Genomic DNA, 21,712 nt, shown 5'->3' on the forward strand with positions numbered 1-21,712 from the left:
ATGTCCTTTGAATAAGTGATGCTGGAGATGATGGAGAGGTGAAAGAGGAGAAATAGAAAAGGAGGGCTAGTGACACAACAGCAGGAGCTTTCACTGCCATGACATATGACCTATTACCCCTGACCCTAGCCCCACCTGCCACCACTGCCTTAAACCTAAGGAGCTGTGTGTGCTTGTGTGAATGTGTGTGTAGACGTTGTGGTTAATTTAGCTGAATATATTAGTGAATGAGGACCTACACCATTAGTTATCTCTCTTTGTTGTTTTTCTCATCAGCTCTGTGGAGCTATGGGATGTGACCTCTCCTCTCTCCTGGTTGGATGGACATGATCTTAAGGATGGATGGACAGGGCTTCTCTCATCCCTGTTTTCATCTGCTTTCTTCTTGACATCCCTTGCTCTGGTGGGAGACAAACTCTGTCCTTTTCTAGGGCTGGACTCAAGCTCTCTGTCTCACACACACACACTCACTCAAAAGTGGACTAACCCAATGGAACTGCATTTCAAAGACCCTTTTCTTTATCACCCTTTGGCACGCACACATGATGTCTTCACAATACCCCGTAGAAGGTCAGGCGAGTTTGCAATTAAGAATAGGGATACCATGGTCCTTAAACCAGGTACTGGTGGCTTTGGCACTGGGTGCAGGTGCAGGCCTACAGAACTAGACTGAGAGACCATTTAAAGGCCTTTGCAGGTGTTTTGGGTTAATTAGCTGATTAGAGCGTGGAACCAGTTGTCTTCAATATTGAACCTTTTCACAATATTCTAATTTTCTGAGATACTGAATTTGGGTTTTTCATTAGTTGTCAGTTATAATCATAAAAATGTAAAGAAATAAACACTTGAAATATATCAGTCTGTGTGGAATGAATGTTTAAATGATACAAGTTTCACTTTTTGAATGGAATTACTGAAATAAATCAACATTTTGATGATATTAAAATTTTATGACCAGCACCTTTATATCATACTGATCACAACATTTATATCATAACAAAATGTGAAAGCACTGTATATATTAGGCCAAGGGCCCTGTCGGGGCCCTAGATTGGGAACCCATTTCTTAGACCATAATAAAAAAGACTACATAGATGGGGGAGCTGATCCCAATGGTAATATTGAACTCTGCTCCCTATTGTACTCCTCAGAAGTCCATTTCATTATATTATTCTAGCACAGGGTGATTCAGTAGCAACCCACACCAGAGAACCCTAGTACAACGATAGTGAATTATGCTGTCTCTGGTTGCATTGAGTGTGGGATCCCGATAACTGATTAAACATTATCACAAAACATGAGAATTGATTAAGTTAACTTTATTTCAGCAAACCAATATGCATAAACGTAATAATGACATACCCATGTTTCAATGCTTCCCACCATAAATGACATAGATAGTGAATTGCATATAGATACACTGCCATTCAAAAGTCTGGGGTAATCTAGAAATGTCCTTATTTTCCATGAAAACATACATGAAACTTTTGAACAGGAAATATAACAAAAATATATAGGAAATGTAGTCATTGACAAAGTAAGAAATACTGATTTTTTATTTAAATTATAATTGTGTCCTTCAGATTTCATCAAAGAATCCTCCATTTGCAACAATTTTTGCCTTAAAGATCTTTGGCCTTTTAGTTGTTAATATCTTGTGGTAATCTTAAAAGTTGGATTGGCTTCATGGGCACTCCTTACATACCATATGGGCAAGCAGCTTCCACAACAGCTCAATAGGGTTGAGATCCAGTGACTGTGCTGACCACTCCATTATAGACAGAATACCAGCTGATTGCTTCTTCCCTAAATAGTTCTTGAATAGTTTGGAGCTGGGCTTAGATTCATTGTAGGAGGAAATTGGCTTTAAACAAGCACAGTCCACAGGTTATGGCATGGCATTGCAAAACTGAGTGATAGCCTTCTTTCTTCAAGATCCCATTCACCCTGTACAAATCTTCCACTTTACCACGTTTACTACCAAAGCACACCCAGACCATCACATTGCCTCCACCATGCTTGACAGATGGCTAAAGCACTCCTCCAGCATCTTTTCATTCGGTCTGCGTCTCACAAGTGGTCATCTTTGTATTTCAAAAACCTCAAACTTAGATTTTACTGTCCATAAAACATATTCCAATCTTCCTCTGTTAAGTTTCTGTGTTCTTTCACCCATCCTAATCTTTAATTTTTATTGGCCACTCTGAGATATGTCTTTTTCTTTGCAACTCTGCTTTGAAGGCAAGCATCCTGGTGTTGCCTCTTCACTGTTTACATTAAGACTGGTGTTTTGCGGGTACTGTTTAATGAAGCAGCCAGTTAAGGACCTGTGAGGCTTCTGTTATCTCAAACTAGACACTCTAATGTATTAGTCCTATTGCTCAGATGTGCACCAGGGCCACCCACTTCTCTTTCCATTCTGGTTAGAGCCCGTTTGCGATCTACAATTTCTTGGCAATTTCTTGCATGGAATAGCCTTCATTTCTCAGAACAAGAATAGACTAACGAGATTCAGAAGAAAGTTCTTTGTTTCTGCTGTTTTGAGCCTGTAAATAAAACCCACAATTGTTAATGCTTCATCTTTTTTCAGCTGTGCTAGCATAATTTCAAACAGATTTTGCTTCTGAGATGATAAACTTGGATTAGCAAACACAACATGCCACTGGAACACAGGACTGATGGTTGCTGATAATGTGGCTCTGTATGCCTGAATAAGTATTTAAATATTTTATAAATAAATATTTCCGTTTCCAGCTACAATTGTCATTTCTAACATTAACAATGTCTACACTTTATTTCTGACTAGATTGGTGTAATTCATAAAAAAATTGCTTTTGCTTCGAAAACAAGGACATTTCTAAGTGACTCCAAATGTTTCAACGGTGTATATACTCTCTATATATAATCTAATACTGTGCAACTTAAACATACTATATTTTAAAATATATTGTAAAAAACAGACTGTATAATTTGTTACAAAAAAAGATAAATTAACAGAAAGAACTATTAAAGGGGCAATCGGCAGTTCAAACAACCAAATACAAAAACTATAGTGGAAATTGATAAATTCTCTCTGGAATGAAGAATCACTCAGATCTCATAGATGGGATGTATTGAAGGCTTGAAGATGATGTAAAGTGCCAAGTTTTGAGGGGAGTATGTGTGATGGTGATTCCATAGATCGACACACTTAAAGGAGTAAGAAACAGAGAGAACATTCTCTAGGCACATTCAAACAGTTTTATTAATATTTGCAAATATGAAAGACGATCAAACGCTTACCAACATAATCGTCCGAGGAGTCTCTAACTCAATATAGCTCATTCAACAGTATATATCACATACAAAAAGGGGTGTGGTAAGTTGTTAGCCTTTACCCAAAGGGCGGGCTGTCCCCCACTTTATCCTTCCTGCCATAATGTTTACTGTTGTGTTTACCTAAAGATCCCCCCAAGGACCACATTCCTGAGGATCAAAAGACTGACACCCTTCTTTGTCTAGGCAGGAGGACATGGCCCAAATACCTAATAATCCTCTGATATTATACAGACGTGTGTCACAATCAAAGTAAAGATCTACATACCAGCCAATGGAAAGACAGACATTTCTCAAATGCACCTTAGTGAAAAAGTTCCATAACAATGTGACAAGTTAAAGCAACAACCTACATTGTGGCAGGCAGTCAAATTTATAAGTGACTTGAGGAATATAACGAATGAGTATGTCTAAACATACGCTGCCGAACACTGCCGAAACTCTCCCCTCTATCATTTCCCAAAGTCTCTATCTGTTGATGAAGTATAAAATGCCTAACATTAAAAATGCCTTATTTGAAAATTCTGTGTTTCAAATACAACCCTGTTTCCAAAACATTTCGGACGTTGTGTATAATGCAAACAAAAACAGAATGCAATAATGTGCAAATCATTTATCCTTGTATTTAATAATAAAAAGAGTACAAAGACAACATATCAAATGTTGAAAATTTGAAATGATATCGTTTTGGGAAAAATACCCATTTTGAATTTGATGACAGCAACATGTTTACAAAAATTTGGGACCACTGTGTTGTTTCACCTCTTTTTTAACAACACTATTGGGTTTAGTGTTGAAAGTTAAATGTTGTCCTATTCTTGCTTGGTATATGATTGCAGCTGCTCAGTAGTTTGGGGTCTCCTTTGCTGTATTTGGACTGAAGCAGGCCAGTTTAGCACCCAGAATCTTATTATAGAGCCATACTGTTGTGATATGTGGAGAATGTGGTTTGGCATTATTATTTGGCTGAAATAAGCAAGGCCTTCCCTGAAAAAGATCTGGATGGCAGCATATGTTGCTCTGAAACGTGTATATATTGTTCAGCACTGATGGTGCCTGTCCAGCTTTATTGAAACGTGTTGCAAGCATCAAATTCATGTGGGTATTATTCAAGAAACAATAACATTTCTCTGTTTCAACATGTAATATGTTGTATTTGTACTCTTTTCTATTGAATATAGGGTTTAAATGATTTGCACATCACTGCATTCTTCTTTTTCCTATTTTACACAGCATCTCAGTTTTGTTGGAAACAGAGTTGTACTTCCAATAATATGTATTTGAAGTCATTGGAAAGAAAATTGAAAATAATATCAAAATACATATCGAATCCTGATGCTTCCATACAGATGTCCTGCATGATACAATTAACATCCTATTATGCTTTGTGGCATGTATAGAAATGCTGAGCAGGCTCAGTTGACCTTGATTTTGGATCAAGATATCAAGAGGAAAGGATCTAAGTGACTAGAGTTTAGTATGGGGTCTCTTATGTGAATTGTATGCTATGGCCTTGGCATTCACCAGATCTCAACCGATCTGAACGCCTATGGGAGATTTCCGACCAACATGTTAGGTAGCGTTCTCCACCTCCATCATCAAAACACCATTGAGGGAATATCTTTTGAAAGAATGGTTTTCCATCCCTCCAGTAGAGTTCCAGAGACTCGTAGTATCTATGCCAAAGTGCTTTGAAGCTGTTCTGGCTGCTCCTGTTGATTTGTCATCAGATGACTTTTGTTTTTGTTACAGTTAGCATAAATTTAGCCTCTACCGCAACTATAGTAGCTACTCTATTCCATATTAAGTTGGGGAGCCTTTCTGGAGCTACATCGTTTAATCCATATTCTAGTTTTATGATGCAATAAAGAGAAGTGTCTAAAACTACACTGCCTATGTTTAGATTTTAGAACCAACCTACTCCAGGGCCGGTTAGCTCATGGCTAAATCTACCTAACCTGAATGAAATGACTGAGTCGTTGATGGAAGATCAATATAATCCATTTTCTTTTTCTTCCACAAATTATCTTAATTAGTATTTGCCTCTAAAATGTCATTATAAATTGGCTTTTTCTATACTCACATTTGTCGCCAAAGTTAAAATAAATAAGAATAATATATATATATATATACATATATATACACACACACATGCACACTCACCTAAAGGATTATTAGGAACACCATACTAATACTGTGTTTGACCCCCTTTCGCCTTCAGAACTGCCTTAATTCTACGTGGCATTGATTCAACAAGGTGCTGAAAGCATTCTTTAAAAATGTTGGCCCATAATGATAGGATAGCATCTTGCAGTTGATGGAGATTTTTGGGATGCACATCCAGGGCATGAAGCTCCCGTTCCACCACATCCCAAAGATGTTCTATTGGGTTGAGATCTGGTGACTGTGGGGGCCATTTCAGTACAGTGAACTCATTGTCATGTTCAAGAAACCAATTTGAAATGATTTGAGCTTTGTGACATGGTGCATTATCCTGCTGGAAGTAGCCATCAGAGGATGGGTACATGGTGGTCACAAAGGGATGGACATGGTCAGAAACAATGCTCAGGTAGGCCGTGGCATTTAAACAATGCCCAATTGGCACTAAGGGGCCTAAAGTGGCCTAAAGTGCGCCAAGAAAATATCCCCCACACCATTACACCACCACCAGCCTGCACAGTGGCATGATGGATCCATGTTCTCATTCTGTTTACGCCAAATTCTGACTCTACCATCTGAATGTCTCAACAGAAATCGAGACTCATCAGACCAGGCAACATTCTTCCAGTCTTCAACTGTCCAATTTTGGTGAGCTTGTGCAAATTGTAGCCTCTTTTTCCTATTTGTAGTGGAGATGAGTGGTACCCGGTGGGGTCTTCTGCTGTTGTAGCCCATCCGCCTCAAGGTTGTGCATGTTGTGGCTTCACAAATGCTTTTCTGCATACCTCAGTTGTAACGAGTGGTTATTTCAGTCACTCTTCTATCAGCTTGAATCAGTCGGCCCATTCTCCTCTGACCTCTAGCATCAACAAGGCATTTTCGCTCACAGGATTGCCGCATACTGGATGTTTTTCCCTTTTCACATCATTCTTTGTAAACCCTAGAAATGGTTGTGCGTGAAAATCCCAGTAACTGAGCAGATTGTGAAATACTCAGACCGGCCCGTCTGGCACCAACAACCATGCCACGCTCAAAATTGCTTAAATCACATTTCTTTCCCATTCTGACATTCAGTTTGGAGTTCAGGAGATTGTCTTGACCAGGACCACACCCCTAAATGCATTGAAGCAACTGCCATGTGATTGGTTGATTAGATAATTGCATTATTGAGAAATTGAACAGGTGTTCCTAATAATCCTTCAGGTGAGTATATATATATATATATATAAATAAAATTGTAAAAAATATATTATACAACACTACAAACTTCTGAATTAAACAGACATTTCGAAAAATGCTCAGGCAGAATTACATAAACAGAATTGGCTAATTACTGGGCAGTATGAGCTGGTTTGTGAAGCTTACAGAAGCTAAAAAATAACAAAAGCTTGAGTAGATTCAGCTTGGTACATAAAACACCCTTCAGTCTCTCTCTTCAGTTCACTGGCTTCTCCCTGTTCCGCTTTTTTCAACACTTCATCTCACACTCACTCTTTAACCCGATCCTCAGCGTCCCCTTCTTTGGGAATCTTCACAAATTCATAATCACCACCCCCAACCTCGTCTTTTACACCTTTTGCCCCTAACTTATGATAAGGATCTTCCACTCCCCCTTCTTTGGACATCTTCAAAGCTTCATACCCCCCATCTCCCCCAGCCCCGTCTTTTACCCCATCTGGCCCCAACGCATGGTAAATACCCTCCGCACCCTCATCTTTGGACACCTTCAAAGCCTCATACCCCTTGTCCCCGGTCTTTGCCCCTTCCTCCCCCAAGGTATGGTACACCTCTACTTTCCCTTTATTCAAAGCTTCGTACTGTCCCTCATGTTTTGGTTTTCCTTCTGCTGAAGTTGTGTTTAGTGTATCGTAATCTCCACCTCCAACATCACTTCTTTTTTTGCTGAGCTCCTGGTACCCTCCGTCCCCATCCTTCACATACTGCACTGGAACATCTTGGTAGATGGCTTCTAGCAAACAAACACAAAATACTTTCAAATACATTACAGACGAGGAACTGTTCATTGGCCAACCATGTATGTCACTGAAAGACTTTGCGAGTGTCAATGTGTGTGCATGTGCATGCCAAATGGCTGACTATATCATTGGTAGGTTTACCTTTATCAGTCCTCCTCCGTTTAATAAAATACAACGTGATCACACCAAGCAGCACAAGGATCAGAGCAATGATGATGATGATCACGATGTTATAAGATGATGAACTCTTTACTGCCATAAAGAGTCAAGCAAAGATCTGATCAGTGTTAGGTTTATACAGTGAGAAAGATTCATACAAAATTCGATTGACCACTATATCCGGACACAATGACATACACCATCATAGGAATACTGTATAACACTATCAAATAAATCAGACTAGCATAGAGTTGAGTTACCTCAAACTGTAATCTCTCATATTTTCACTCTAGGAAACAGTACAAAAAATATGCTCTATATTCCAGCACTTTGGATAAAATAAATAAAACATTGAATAGTGGACTTAAGTGCAATATGTTGTCTTCTATTTAGGGGTATTGTAATCTATATCAGATAAACAATTAACAAATGATGGCATGTTTTTGTACACAGTCACCCCATTTTAGGGTACCACTGTATTTGGACAATTGCCTTCTGTTTCTTATTGATCCGGAGTGTATATTTACATCTGTAACGCAAGCACCGCTGTCATGTTCTAGTCAGTCAAGTCTTTGCATTTGGAGTTTGTGGCTGAGGCAGAGAACTGAGATAAAATTGATCAGAGATATAGCGAAAAACATCAGTTGTGCCAAAATCAACACTTGGTACATCAAGAACAAATCACTGGTTTAGCTCAGCTAGGGCTTACCTTAAAGACCAGGACTGTCCAACCCTATTCTTGGACAGTTCTATAGGTTCTCTCTCCAACCCCAGATGTGACTAACCTGTTTCTGTGTTTCATCCAGCGAATTATTACAATCAGGTGCGCTAAATTAACCCTGATTGTAACACTAACCCTGTTTCTTCTGGTCTTATTGGAATTCACTGAATGTTCTAGTTCCTTCTTTGTGAAACTCACCCTGAAAGTTGCTCATTGCACTCCTGCCACAATTCCACACTGCTCTGCATTTATAAGTACCAGCCGGCCAGTCATCTTTTCTTTGAAGTTTCCAAAGCTGATTGGACTCCAGGTGGTACCATCGATAGTTGACGCTACTGGGGCAGCTGGAGCAGGAACAGGACAGGTCACCAGAGAGAAATGCCTTTGGAGGCGATGCTTCAAGGACCAACAAGAGACCAGCTTTAATCACATGGGACACGAATGCTGATTCACACCAGCACCAAGAAACATGAAAAAACACATTGGAGAAGGGAAACATGAATAGCTGAAATGGTGCACAACCAAACACACATACACACATTACCTGTGACAAACAGTTCTTGACTGTCTGAGGTGACGATTGCTGGGATTCCACTGGTGTTGTCCTCTAATATATAGGTAGCCCTACAGTGGTATTTCCCCTGGTCCTTCTCGGTCACAGAGTGAATAACATAAGAAGAACTGGAATAGTTTTGGATTTCTATGTTATTCTTGTAGAATATAGTTTGGCTAATACGAGATGTCCATCTGACCATACAATTCAGACTCAATTTCTCTCCTAAAACAGCAGGCCCAGGTGGTATGTCCAGCACCACCATTTTGTCTGGAGGGGATGTAGAGAAGGTGGAAGAAAAGAGAAACAAAAAGGTGGAAGGTGGAAGAGTGAGAAGAGAGGGATCAGATCAAATAAATAATTTAATGAATTTATAGGGGCAGTACAGCATATTATCTCATTATAGGCAGATGACAGCCAGGTGAGGTTGTCTGGAGCGTGGGAAAAATAATCGATGCCATCTTGAGGTATGCTACAAGGTACCAATATAGTTTTTGCTGGAAATGGATTGAAACGCAGTCTTTGTCTTTAAAAAAAAATCTCTGCTAAATTCAGTTGTCATTTAAGGCAAGTAAGTCAATTGCTTAATTTAGCAAATGTAAATGTTGTGTTGTATTTCAGGAGGTCAGGTCGACTGCTTTTTTCATGCCCATATGTCAAAAAGAAAACAAATGAGGGCGTGTTGGTGGCCATGTGTACAATTGTGCTAAATAATTGGCAGTTGTCAAACTATTTCTAGACTTATTTCCATTCCCCATGTGTTTTCACAACACAGGCCTACTACAATTGACTTCTGCGGACAGTAGTGGTTTCTCAGCAAGAATGTGTGTGTAAATTCCTTATAGTTGTGTTTCTAAGATTTACAGATCCGAAGGCCTAAAACATACAATAAACTGAGTGCTTAATTTATTACTGTAATTGTAAACACATTGACATTAAGGAGGACCTACATTTTGGACAGACAAGGTACTATTGTAGTGAAATCACCTGAGATAGGTAGACCGTGCGAAAGATCAGGAAATCACTGATTGTAATATACAAAACCAAGAATATTCTATAATCAATTTAAAACGATTGAACTATTTCATTTTCATCACAGCCCGGTGCTCCAGATGGGCGTTGTTTTCACAGTTTTGACCATTTCACTGGGCCACCGGGCCATGCAAAAGAAACACACCCCTAAAAAACATGCAGCCACAAACTTTGGTTCACCTGAGCGCCAGATGGAGATTGGACTGCTCCTCTGGGTTCTGTTACTGCACCAGTAGATGGCGACATTATCCCTCTGTCTTAGGCTTTGAAAGGCAAGTGATGTTGCGCTGGCGGTTGCCAGCGACTTTTTGAGCCTGAGTTTGGTTTCTTTCAACCCCTTGGACACGGAACACCACCATCCCTCCAGGCCATCATCCACCTCTAGTTCCAGGACTACTGAGCCCATTGGGGTGACGACAGGCATGCCGGAGCTGATGATCAGACCGGCAGGTGGAAGGCACTCTGATGCAGTCCCAGGAAAGTCCAACAAAAGAACAGAAAGGGAGACGTGAAGTATCAGAAAATAAACGGCCTGTGACATGTTGGCATATGTATTTGATCACAGTGACATTGTGTCTTAGTTTAACAAATTACTTTCATCCAAAAATATACTTTACATAAAAAGACTTTGCCAAATGCTGTACATACACAATCACTTCTTAATGCATCTTTTTAGTGTGAGCTGGCCTTTATAATCAACAGCTATGATTTGCTTAAAACCCTTGGGTGTCTAAGGGCCAGTTTCTCAGACACTGATTAAGCCTAGTCAAGGACTAAAAAATCTAGTTCAAAAGAAAACTCCATTATGCTTGTTTTTTTTATTCCTAGGCTAGGCTTAATCTGTGTCTGTGAAACCGGCCCTTAGAGTATTGTATATTTACCCAGAACTGAAATATTTTTGGGGTCACTCTTCTGTCCATTGCTTTCACACTGATATACGCCGGAGTTCTTAGTGGAGGCAGCACCAATGCTCCATATCTGGTTGACTTGTTCTACATCTTCCGTGCTGTTGAAGAACCATTTTACCGTATCCGTGCTGTTGTCACAGCTTAGGTTAAAGCTATCCCCAGAGTAGACTTGTTTGAATGAGGGATGCATGGAAACTGAGAGAAATATTTGAGGAGTTTAGGTACAAAATTAGAAAGAGGTAAGGTATATGCTGCCACCCAGTGGTGGATTACAAGCAGAAGCTTTTGAGTCATCACACTAGAAAAGTGAAAGTAAAGTTGCTATTCATTTCACTTTTTGTTAAACTGGGATGGCGGGAGACCATGTTTACCTACCCACAGGATTTTGCTGGCTCTTGACCACGAACAAAAACACTGAAAAAGGTCAGAATAGTCATGAAATATCATATGATCTATATCAAAAGGTTTCTGCATTTTGTATCCCTTATTTCAATGGAGGTTATTTGTGAACGAAGGGCGTGAATTGGAGAGGGTGGTTGGGAGGGTGCCAGGGCCAGTGAGCATGTTTAAAATGTTTAAACAAAAAAAATGTTTTTGTGACACAATCTCCAATTGTTTCGCATTAAAACAAAAACAACTCACACACCGCCATTTGGATCTTGTCTATTATTTTCTATCTGTATTTCGATTGCTAGTTTAGAATATTAGGATCCCAGTTAGCTATAATACATGCAAGAGCAACTATCCACATGAAAAATCAAACACATGACAGGAGAGAACAATTATAGAGAAGATTACAAACTACTGATTCAATTAATTTAATTAAAACACATCTCAATCAAAAATGCATGATGAAATGCCCACTTCAGTTACTTCAGCTTGCTCAGAGGTCACGCTCTTTAAGCTTAACAAAAGTCTTCAACTTTAAGTTTGTTGAATGTTTAAAAGTCTTGGAGAATATTTTCCCTAATGCTTTTAGTTTGAGGATTTAATACCAATTTATTGTTAATCATCCAATCTAACTCTGACTCATTGTTTCAAGTGTCAGCTAGTTCATTAACTATGAGTGCTGACATGAAAACTGTGGAAACATCTGAATAAGCATCAGTGGCAAATCTTTTGAAAAACAGATGAGAAAAACACCCCAGGACAAATGCTTAGCTTTCTTCACATCTGTGGAAACTTTTTGCGTTAAGGAGAGGGATAAAATGCTTTGTGCTTTTCTCTAGAGAAACTTCCCTGTATAAATATTATTTTGATATATACTGAACATCATATTTTAATGAAATGTATTATTGCAATAAAAAAGAATTAAGGCTTAAAAAGTGATTTCATTACTGCTAAATCAACACTGCGTTCAGCATATTATAATAATACAGTTTCACAAATTAGGGATTGAGATCTCATATGGGTTGCCTGATTTGAAAATCGGGTTGTGAAAGAATGTGTAGACAGAACAAGGCAGTGAATCAGATTTCCATCCACAATAAATTATTTTCCTTGATGCATTTTAAAACATGCATTTTTCCATATTTAAATACGAGCAGAATTTTTAGGCTCCAATTAAGTTGGTGAACATAACTCGTTAATACATTTATTTAAGTTGGGGTCATGAAAAAGTGGTCACAGGCCAAAACAATTTTGCCAAAACAGTTAGAAAAGGGCGTTAGTTTTCCCCGTTTTGCACACACGTCACAAAACCTAGACTTCGAGGCTTGGCACCTTGCTTGCCTTGTACCAAGGTATTTACCGGGTTTAATTTCCAATTATTAGTGTGTTTTATTTCAATTGAATGTGTAGTTGTTGACTCTCTTCACTAATAAAAAGGTAATTGTCTTGCCCAAACACATAATATATTTTTTTTCTTTATCTAAAAATGTTTTATAGGCTTTTCAAATAAAGCAATTTCTTATTTTTTATTGTTTATTAATTTATAAATCTGAATTTATTTTTGCGACTTATTGAAATTTCCCCCATTCATGCATGAAAAGCATCCAAATATATTTCCAAATAAGTTGATTTTTCACTGTCTTCTGACATTCCTGTGTTAATCAGATTTGCATCTTTTACTCACTGTTGATTTTGCATATTTTCCTAAACTGCTTTGACTTTACAAAAAGCTTAAAGCCTCAGCTTATTTTCATTTGTTACCCATATACATTTTGCACCCTTAAATGCCTTTGAGTACCATCCTTCATCCTAATTAATAATTATCATTATATTGTAGGTAATTATGATCAAAATACAGAATACAACCTAGGGATACTGTCAAACCACAAAACAGTTTACACAATTCACCATTTTAGTAATATACTACAGTAACAATAATACAGATACAATATTTTATGCAGAGGGAGTAAAACAGGTAACCACTATTGCACCATAATAAAGTGGTGAGGATTTGGAGCTTACCTGCTAATATCAGGAAAAGGTTTTTCATGACCATCTTTGTTCAATATGCCTACACCCAAGAGCTGCACAGACGTAACTGGGTGTTTACAACGAACTAAGTGAAAATACAGTTAGCTCGTGGGCAGTGCTATAGTCATTGAGATGTTAAGGAAGTTGAAACTAGGAAGAAATGACTGTTCAAAAGTATGGAGTCACTTAGAAATGTTGTTTTCCATGAAAACATACCTGAAATATGTTCGAACTGTAAATATAGCAAATTAATTGGAAATATAGGTTAGAAATAATTATTTTTAATTGAAATAATAATTGTGTCCTTCAAACTTTGCTTTTGTCAAAGAATCCTTGGTAACACTTTATTTGAAGGGGTGTGCATAAGAGTGACATAACATTGATACTGTCATAGTCATGACACATGAAAGAATAGTGTGTTTTAATTTTGTTTCACTAATATTTACTTACTATAATACCTTTAATGTATTACATAGGAAGCTAGATCTTCTTTAAAATAATCAGTGAAATTTCATATACAGTGGGGAGAACAAGTATTTGATTTTGCAGGTTTTCCTACTTACAAAGCATGTAGAGGTCTGTTATTTCTATCATAGGTACTCTTCAACAGTGAGTGATGGAATATGAAACAAAAATCCAGAAAATCACATTGTATGATTTAAATAATTAATTTGCATTTTATTGCATGAAATAAGTATTTGATCACCTACCAACCAGTAAGAATTCTGGCTCTCACAGACCTGTTAGTTTTTCTTTAAGAAACCCTCCTGTTCTCCACTCATTACCTGTATTAACTGCACCTGTTTGAACTCATTACCTGTATAAAAGACATCTGTCCACAAACTCAATCAAACAGACTCCAACCTCTCCACAATGGCCAAGACCAGAGAGCTGTGTAAGGACATCAGGGATAAAATTGTAGACCTGGACAAGGCTGGGATGGGCTACAGGACAATTGGCAAGCAGCTTGGTGAGAAGGCAACAACAGTTGGCGCAATTATTAGAAAATGGAAGAAGTTCAAGATGATGGTCAATCTCCCTCGGTCTGGGACTCCATGCAAGATCTCACCTGGTGGGGCATCAATGATCATGAGGAAGGTGAGGGATCAGCCCAGAACTACACGGCAGGACCTGATCAATGACCTGAAGAGAGCTGGGACCACAGTGTCAAAGAAAACCATTAGTAACACACTACACCGTCATGGATAAAAATACTGCAGCGCACGCAAGGTCGCCCTGCTCAAGCCAGCGCATGTCCAGGCCGTCTGAAGTTTGCCAATGACCATCTGGATGATCCAGAGGAGGAATGGGAGAAGGTCATGTGGTCTGATGAGAAAAAAAATAGAGCTTTTTGGTCTAAACTCCACTCGCCGTGTTTGGAGGAAGAAGGATGAGTACAACCCCAAGAACACCATCCCAACCTTGAAGCATGGAGGTGGAAACATCATTCTTTGGGGATGCTTTTCTGCAAAGGCGACAGGACGACTACACCGTATTGAAGGGAGGATGGATGGGGCCATGTATCACAAGGTCTTGGCCAACAACCTCCTTCCCTCAGTAAGTGCATTGAAGATGGTTTGTGGCTGGGTCTTCCAGAATGACAATGACCCGAAACACACAGCCAGGGCAACTAAGGAGTGGCTCCGTAAGAAGCATCTCAAGGTCCTGGAGTGGCCTAGCCAGTCTCCAGACCTGAACCCAATAGAAAATCTTTGGAGGGAGCTGAAAGTCCATATTGCCCAGCGACAGCCCTGAAACCTGAAGGATCTGGAGAAGGTCTGTCTGAAGGAGTGGGCCAAAATCCCTGCTGCAGTGTGTGCAAACCTGGTCAAGAACTACAGGAAACGTATGATCTCTGTAATTGCAAAAAAAGGTTTCTGTACCAAATATTAAGTTCTGCTTTTCTGATGTATCAAATACTTATGTCATGCAATAAAATGCTAATTAATTACTTAAAAATAATGGGATTTTCTGGATTTTTGTTTTAGATTCCGTCACTCACAGTTGAAGAGTACCTATGATAAAAATTAGACTTCTACACGCTTTGTAAGTAGGAAAACCTGCAAATCGACAGTGTATCAAATACTTCTCCCCACTGTATGTGATTGGAAGACAGCCAGATACTGGAGTGGATGTACTGGAGGATAATGGACTGTGTAATGGTTGGCTATGACCACTGACCGCCTCCAATGTGTATTGGCATAAAAGACTGTTTAAACTTTAATTATTGGAGAACATGTAAGAACTATGGAAGTTCAACAACTTGGACTTTATTTGGATGCAAATAAAGAAGGTTCTCCCCCGACTACCGGTTGTGTTAATTTTCTTAATGGATTTGTAAAGTGGACAGAATCTAACAACGTTTTACGAGATCTTAAATGTCTCTGCAATTTCATGGAATAGTCTTCATTTCTCAGAACAAGAATAGACTGACTTTTTTCAGAAGAAAGTTCTTTGTTTCTGGTTGTTTGGAACCTGTAATTGAACCTACCATTGCTGATGCTCCAGATACTCTACCAGTCTAAATGTGGCGGCACGAGAGCTGACAAAACCAAACACCGACAAGGCCACTCTGGGAATTTCGCCCAGAGAATTAGTTTAAACAATCAATTTAAAAATACCTTCACACCAAATAAGACATAATTAGGGCTGAGGCTTACCAGTGGAGGGGGAATGGGGAACAAGGACAGGACAGGATCTCAGGAAAAGTCACCAGTGAACACGCGAACAAAAAGAGTGAGCACAGCAAATGAAAACAGGAAGAGGCACAGCACACAGGAAGGGAGACACCACCACCTTCAGCGCTAAGCCACTAAAAATGGGGGGAAAATGGGAAACACACACAAATATAAAGGGGGTTCATGAAAAGAGCAAACTGAAAGAAACCAACTTCATCCACTTTTCATGTAGGTGGGCTAACCCACAACATTCATGCACTTAAGAACTGAGACCTACATATCAACGGGCCCACAGCTACAACAGCGGATGGTTGGATCATGTGCCTCAACAATAGACCACAGTTCAAATAGTAGTCTATATTAACATCATGCGTAGGCAAAACAGACAGCTAATATCAAATTTATTTATAAAGCCCTTTTTACAACAGCAGCAAAGTGATTTACAGAGACACCCGGCCTTAAACCCCAAGGAGCAAACAACAGTAGTGTTGGATTTCAGTAGTGGGCGGACTACTAATAAGAATCTCCGGCAGCTTCAGTCCAATCCCTAATGTTTACACAAAACAGAAGTTAACACCAAATAAATCTAAAGAAATAACTCTCACCACATTTAGCCCACATACCGTTCACACAGGGTTTGAGTCGCTCCAGAAGGAAGACGCTCCGAAAATGCAACTTGCACAGAAAACTATCCGTGCTACTCGCTTTGCATTACTGTGTTACTTCGGCGAGGAGGGGGGATGAACCTGCCAGCCGAAGTTCTACAAACGTTTAACACAGTAAAATAACGGCCGCAAATGATTAACAAAATTGAGTGCAGAGGCAGCCAAACCACCACCTTACCAGACGCTCGAGCAGACACATCACAGCAGCCACAAACCGAAAGTGTCGCTTGCTCTAGTCACCAGCGAGCAGGAACGCCAGTTAGCGGACTACTAGCTGTTTTTATACGGGGCTCCAACGCACATGTACAGGTGCTGGTCATAAAATTTGAATATCATCAAAAAGTTGATTTATTTCAGTAATTCCATTCAAAATGTGAAACTTGTATCATTTAAACATTCATTCCACACAGACTGATATATTTCAAGTGTTTATTTCTTTACATTTCTATGATTATAACTGAAAACTAATGAAAAACCCAAATTCAGTATCTCAGAAAATTTGAATACTGTGAAAAGGTTCAATATTGAAGACACCTGGTGCCACAATCTAATCAGCTAATTAACCCAAAACATCTGCAAAGGCCTTTAAATGGACTCTCAGTCTAGTTCTGTAGGCAACACAATCATGGGGAATACTGCTGACTTGACAGCTGTCCAAAACCATTGACACCTTGCACAAGGAGGGCAAGACACAAAAGGTCATAGCTAAAGAGGCTGGCTGAGCACAGAGCTCTGTGTCCAAGCACATTAATAGAGAGGTGAAGGGAAGGAAAAGATGGGGTAGAAAAAAGTGTACAAGCAAAAGGGATAACCGCACCCTGGAGAGGATTGTGAAACAAAACCCATTCACAGAGAGATTCACAAAGAGTTGACTGCAGCTGGAGTCAGTGCTTAAAGAACCACCACGCACAGACTTATGCAAGACATGGGTTTTAGCTGTCACATTCTTTGTGTCAAGCCACTCTTGAACAAGACACAGTGTCAGAAGCGCTGTTTATATGATTTTTGTCATCTAAATGCCTGTCTCACACTTCTGAGTCCATACCGCAACACCGAACAAATGTCATAGTAAAAGTATTTTTTCAAAGCCAAATTGCTAACTTCTATGGAAACAAAGTTAGCAAGTGAGCACATAGATGACTAGTTTGGCCACCCACACTAAGTGATCCTCAAGATCACAAAAAAAAAGGTAAAGATCATCTATTATTTATTGGGTGTCCTTACCATACAGATTAGTAACCGTGTATTTTGAACTACATTTTAAAATTAATATTATTGTTCAAGAGTGGTAGAACTAATTCATTACTAGAATAAAATGAGTGTGTGTAGAAAAATGTGTATATGTGTACATGTTTGTATGAATGTACATATGTACACTCACCTAAAGGATTATTAGGAACACCATACTAATACTGTGTTTGACCCCTTTTCGCCTTCAGAACTGCCGTAGTTTTATGTGGCATTGATTCAACAAGGTGCTGAAAACATTCTTTAGAAATGTTGGCCCATATTGATAGGATAGCATCTTGCAGTTGATGGAGATTTGTGGGATGCACATCCAGGGCACGAAGCTCCCGTTCCACCACATCCCAAAGATGCTCTATTGGGTTGAGATCTGGTGACCGTGGGGGCCATTTCAGTACAGTGAACTCATTGTCATGTTCAAGAAACCAATTTGAAATTATTCGAGCTTTGTGACATGGTGCATTATCCTGCTGGAAGTAGCCATCAGAGGATGGGTACATGGTGGTCATAAAGGGATGGACATGGTCAGAAACAATGCTCAGGTAGGCCGTGGCATTTAAACAATGCCCAATTGGCACTAAGGGGCCTAAAGTGTACCAAGAAAACATCCCCCACACCATTACACCACCACCACCATCACAGTGGTAACAAGGCATGATGGATCCATGTTCTCATTCTGTTTACGCCAAATTCTGACTCTAGCATCTGAATGTCTCAACAGAAATCGAGACTCATCAGACCAGGCAACATTCTTCCAGTCTTCAACTGTCCAATTTTGGTGAGCTCATGCAAATTGTAGCCTCTTTTTCCTATTTGTAGTGGAGATGAGTGGTACTCTGTGGGGTCTTCTGCTGTTGTAGCCCATCCGCCTCAAGGTTGTGCGTGTTGTGGCTTCACAAATGCTTTGCTGCATACCTCGGTTGTAACAAGTGGTTATTTCAGTCAAAGTTGCTCTTCTATCAGCTTGAATCAGTCGGCCCATTCTCCTCTGACCACTAGCATCAACAAGGCATTTTCGCCCACAGGACTGCCGCATACTGGATGTTTTTCCCTTTTCACACCATTCTTTGTAAACCCTAGAAATGGTCGTGCGTGAAAATCCCAGTAACTGAGCAGATTGTGAAATACTCAGACCGGCCCGTCTGGCACCAACAACCATGCCACGCTCAAAATTGCTTAAATCACCTTTCTTTCCCATTCTGACATTCAGTTTGGAGTTCAGGAGATTGTCTGGACCAGGAACACACCCCTGAATGCATTGAAGCAACTGCCATGTGATTGGTTGATTAGATAATTGCATTAATGAGAAATTGAACAGGTGTTCCTAATAATCCTTTAGGTGAGTGTATGTATGTGTGTTTTTGTGAATAGAAATTATGGATGAATCCCATTGAGATTCCGCTGGTAAATATTTTCATTATACAAGTGTGTCTGAACAGGCAACATGTTTTTTTGTTGCACGCCAAGTTTTTGTTGTCCGGTGGTGGTTTTGGCTCATGCTCTGGGGCACTCTGGATGCTGTGGCATGTGGGTGGTGCACTTTTTTTTATTGTAACACATGATAAAACTGCTGTGTGCTATGGGCTGCTGGAGAAGAATTCTTGTGACATATATTTCATCCTCCAATCCTCCCCAATATGTGACCAGAAGTGTGGCCAGTGAAGAGGGCTGGTTAGCCAATGACAGATAAGATCCAAAATGTGATATTGGGACAACCTAAGACAGTCACAGTTGTGCATGTGTTCACAATCCTAAATATACATACCCGAGGTACATGTGTACGTAACCCAGAAACAGGATCTGTGCTGAATAAATAACGCAATGACTAGACCAAGAACATGTGATTCTTTCGTTGTCGAGTGTCACTCAGACAAATGCACTGGATTCCCAAGTTTGTGTGATTGAGTGAATATGAAATTATGCATTAGAAAAAGAAAAAAGGGAAAAAGAGGGGGTGCAAAAATCATGCTAAAAAAAAAAATCCAAGATGTACAAAGAACTCACAGATGCAAAGTCCAAGCTGAAGAAGGCATTGGCTTCAATCGAAAAATATAGGAAGTGTTGTTTCAGGCTTTCATAAAGATGCACCTGACATACTCACCCCAAACCGAAGGGTTTTCCATAATGTCGTAATGGCAGAGCGGAAATACAGGCTGTGCACTTCGGGGATTCTCATCAACAGGTGAGCCTAAATACAGCTGTGGACTATACCAAGGGAGCACAATCTTCATATTGCCCTCTGTCATCCCTTTTCTGACATATGGGCATATCTCAAACCTGTTCTGCATCATCTGCAGGAGATAAACCCCAGCTCAAGAGTACTTCACCTGGCCAGTGATGTACCAGCCACGCAGTATCTGTCCACGAACAACTTCTTCCTCTGGACAGAGCCCTACAAGATGGGATTTAAATGAGTAACGTGGAATTTCCTTGAAGCAGGCAACAGCAAGGGACCAGTGGGTGGTGTGGATGCCGCAATAAAGAGCATGGGGGTTTACACTAGTAGCAGAGGGGATGGACATAGAGAATGGGGACAAATTGTATGAGCAGTTGTCAAAAGGAGACCTTCAACATCACAGATGAGGAGATATCAGAGTTCAAGGGATTGATGATCTGCAGACTATGTCTGATGTCAATGAGGTGCCTGATCGGTAAATGTTGTATTGTTCTGTACGAAAATGATCATCATCCAGGCATTATGATTCCGTCACTCACAGTTAAAGAGTATCTGTGATAAAAATGACAGACTTTACATGCTTTGTAAGTGGGAAAACCTGCAAAATCGGCAGGGTATCAAATACTTGTTCTCCCCACTATAGCTTCAATGGCCAGCATTGTTTTGCTAAGTTGCCTTCTATTTCGACTTTCTCAGGCTTCAGTTATCTCACGGAAATTGTGTAACTTCATTTAAAGGAACTGAGGAAATAAAATTGTACTCCTAAAACTTGTGATATGGGAGGGACTTACAGTTAGGTCTGGAAATAATTGGTCACTGACAGAAGTTTTGTTATTTTGGCTGTTAACAATTATATTCAATTATATTTAAATGATATTTAAGTTACAGTCAAATAATGAATATGGACTTAAAGTGCAGTCTCTCAACTTTAATTTGAGGGCATTCCCATCCAAATTGGAGGAGGTGTTTAGGAATTACAGCACTTTAATATGTAGCCCCCTCTTTTTCCAAAAGTAATAGGACAATTGACTCAAGCTGTTTCATGGACAGGTGTGGGGTATTCTTTCGTTATTTCTTTATCAATTATGCAGATAAACGGTCTGGAGTTGATTCCAGGTGTGGCATTTGGAAGCTGTTGCTGTGAACCTACAACATGCGGTCAAAGGAGTTCTCAATGCAAGTGAAAAAGGCCATCCTTAGGCTGCAAAAAAATTCCATCAGAGAGATAGCACTGAATGAATGCACTGAAGAGCTCTGCAACACATAGAAGTGGAATATTCTGCAATGGCTGTGAAAAATAACCTGATCTCAGCCCGATCGAGCACGCATTTCACTTCCTGAAGACAAAACATAAGGCAGAAAGACCCATGAACAAACAACAACTGAAAATAGCTTCAGTAAAGGCCTGGAAAAGCATCACAAATGAGGAAACTCAATGTTTGGTGACATCCATGCATTCCAGAATTCAAGCATTCATTGCCTGCAAAGTATTATAAATGAACATTATATTTATGATTGTGGTAATTTGTCTGATTACTTTTGAGCCCCTGAAATAAGGGTACTCTGTATGAAAATGGTTGCAATTCCAAAAGTTTTATACAATATTTATGTTCAACACCGTGAAGTTGGTTTCATTTAAAAAAAAAAAATATGAAAATTGGGTCAGTGTCCAAATATTTCTGGACCTGACTGTAGACTGTTTC

At 39.5% G+C, this 21,712-nt stretch overlaps 1 protein-coding gene across 2 annotated transcripts; it reads right to left on the reverse strand.

Moving 5' to 3' along the window:
* Positions 1-6,684: 6,684 nt before the first annotated feature.
* On the reverse strand, positions 6,685-13,389 carry LOC105008617. 2 transcript variants are annotated; one of them, XM_020046292.3, is made up of 8 exons: positions 13,237-13,389; positions 11,200-11,238; positions 10,798-11,019; positions 10,097-10,378; positions 8,876-9,154; positions 8,530-8,727; positions 7,593-7,703; positions 6,685-7,441 (listed from the first exon to the last, which is right to left on the reverse strand). In XM_020046292.3, exons 1-8 carry the CDS (start codon positions 13,268-13,270, stop codon positions 6,963-6,965), a joined length of 1,644 nt encoding a protein of 547 aa, XP_019901851.3. In that variant the 5' UTR covers positions 13,271-13,389; the 3' UTR covers positions 6,685-6,962. The 2 variants fall into 2 exon arrangements, with proteins under 2 accessions (XP_019901851.3, XP_019901850.3); XM_020046291.3 differs by having other exon boundaries at positions 6,687-7,444; positions 13,237-13,386.
* Between the last annotated feature and the right edge of the window lie 8,323 nt (positions 13,390-21,712).

Source organism: Esox lucius, chromosome 5 (genome assembly GCF_011004845.1).
Source record: "Esox lucius isolate fEsoLuc1 chromosome 5, fEsoLuc1.pri, whole genome shotgun sequence".
Taxonomy (NCBI): domain Eukaryota; kingdom Metazoa; phylum Chordata; class Actinopteri; order Esociformes; family Esocidae; genus Esox; species Esox lucius.

Excerpts from the sequence above, each read along its gene's own strand:
- LOC105008617 (XM_020046291.3), bottom strand. The coding sequence starts at position 13,270 with ATGGTCATGAAAAACCTTTTCCTGATATTAGCAG. Across the intron at positions 8,728-8,875 it reads TCAAGAACTGTTTGTCACAG|CATCGCCTCCAAAGGCATTT; the intron begins GTAATGTGTGTA and ends TGGTCCTTGAAG. Across the intron at positions 7,704-8,529 it reads TGCAATGAGCAACTTTCAGG|TAAAGAGTTCATCATCTTAT; the intron begins GTGAGTTTCACA and ends TCTTTATGGCAG.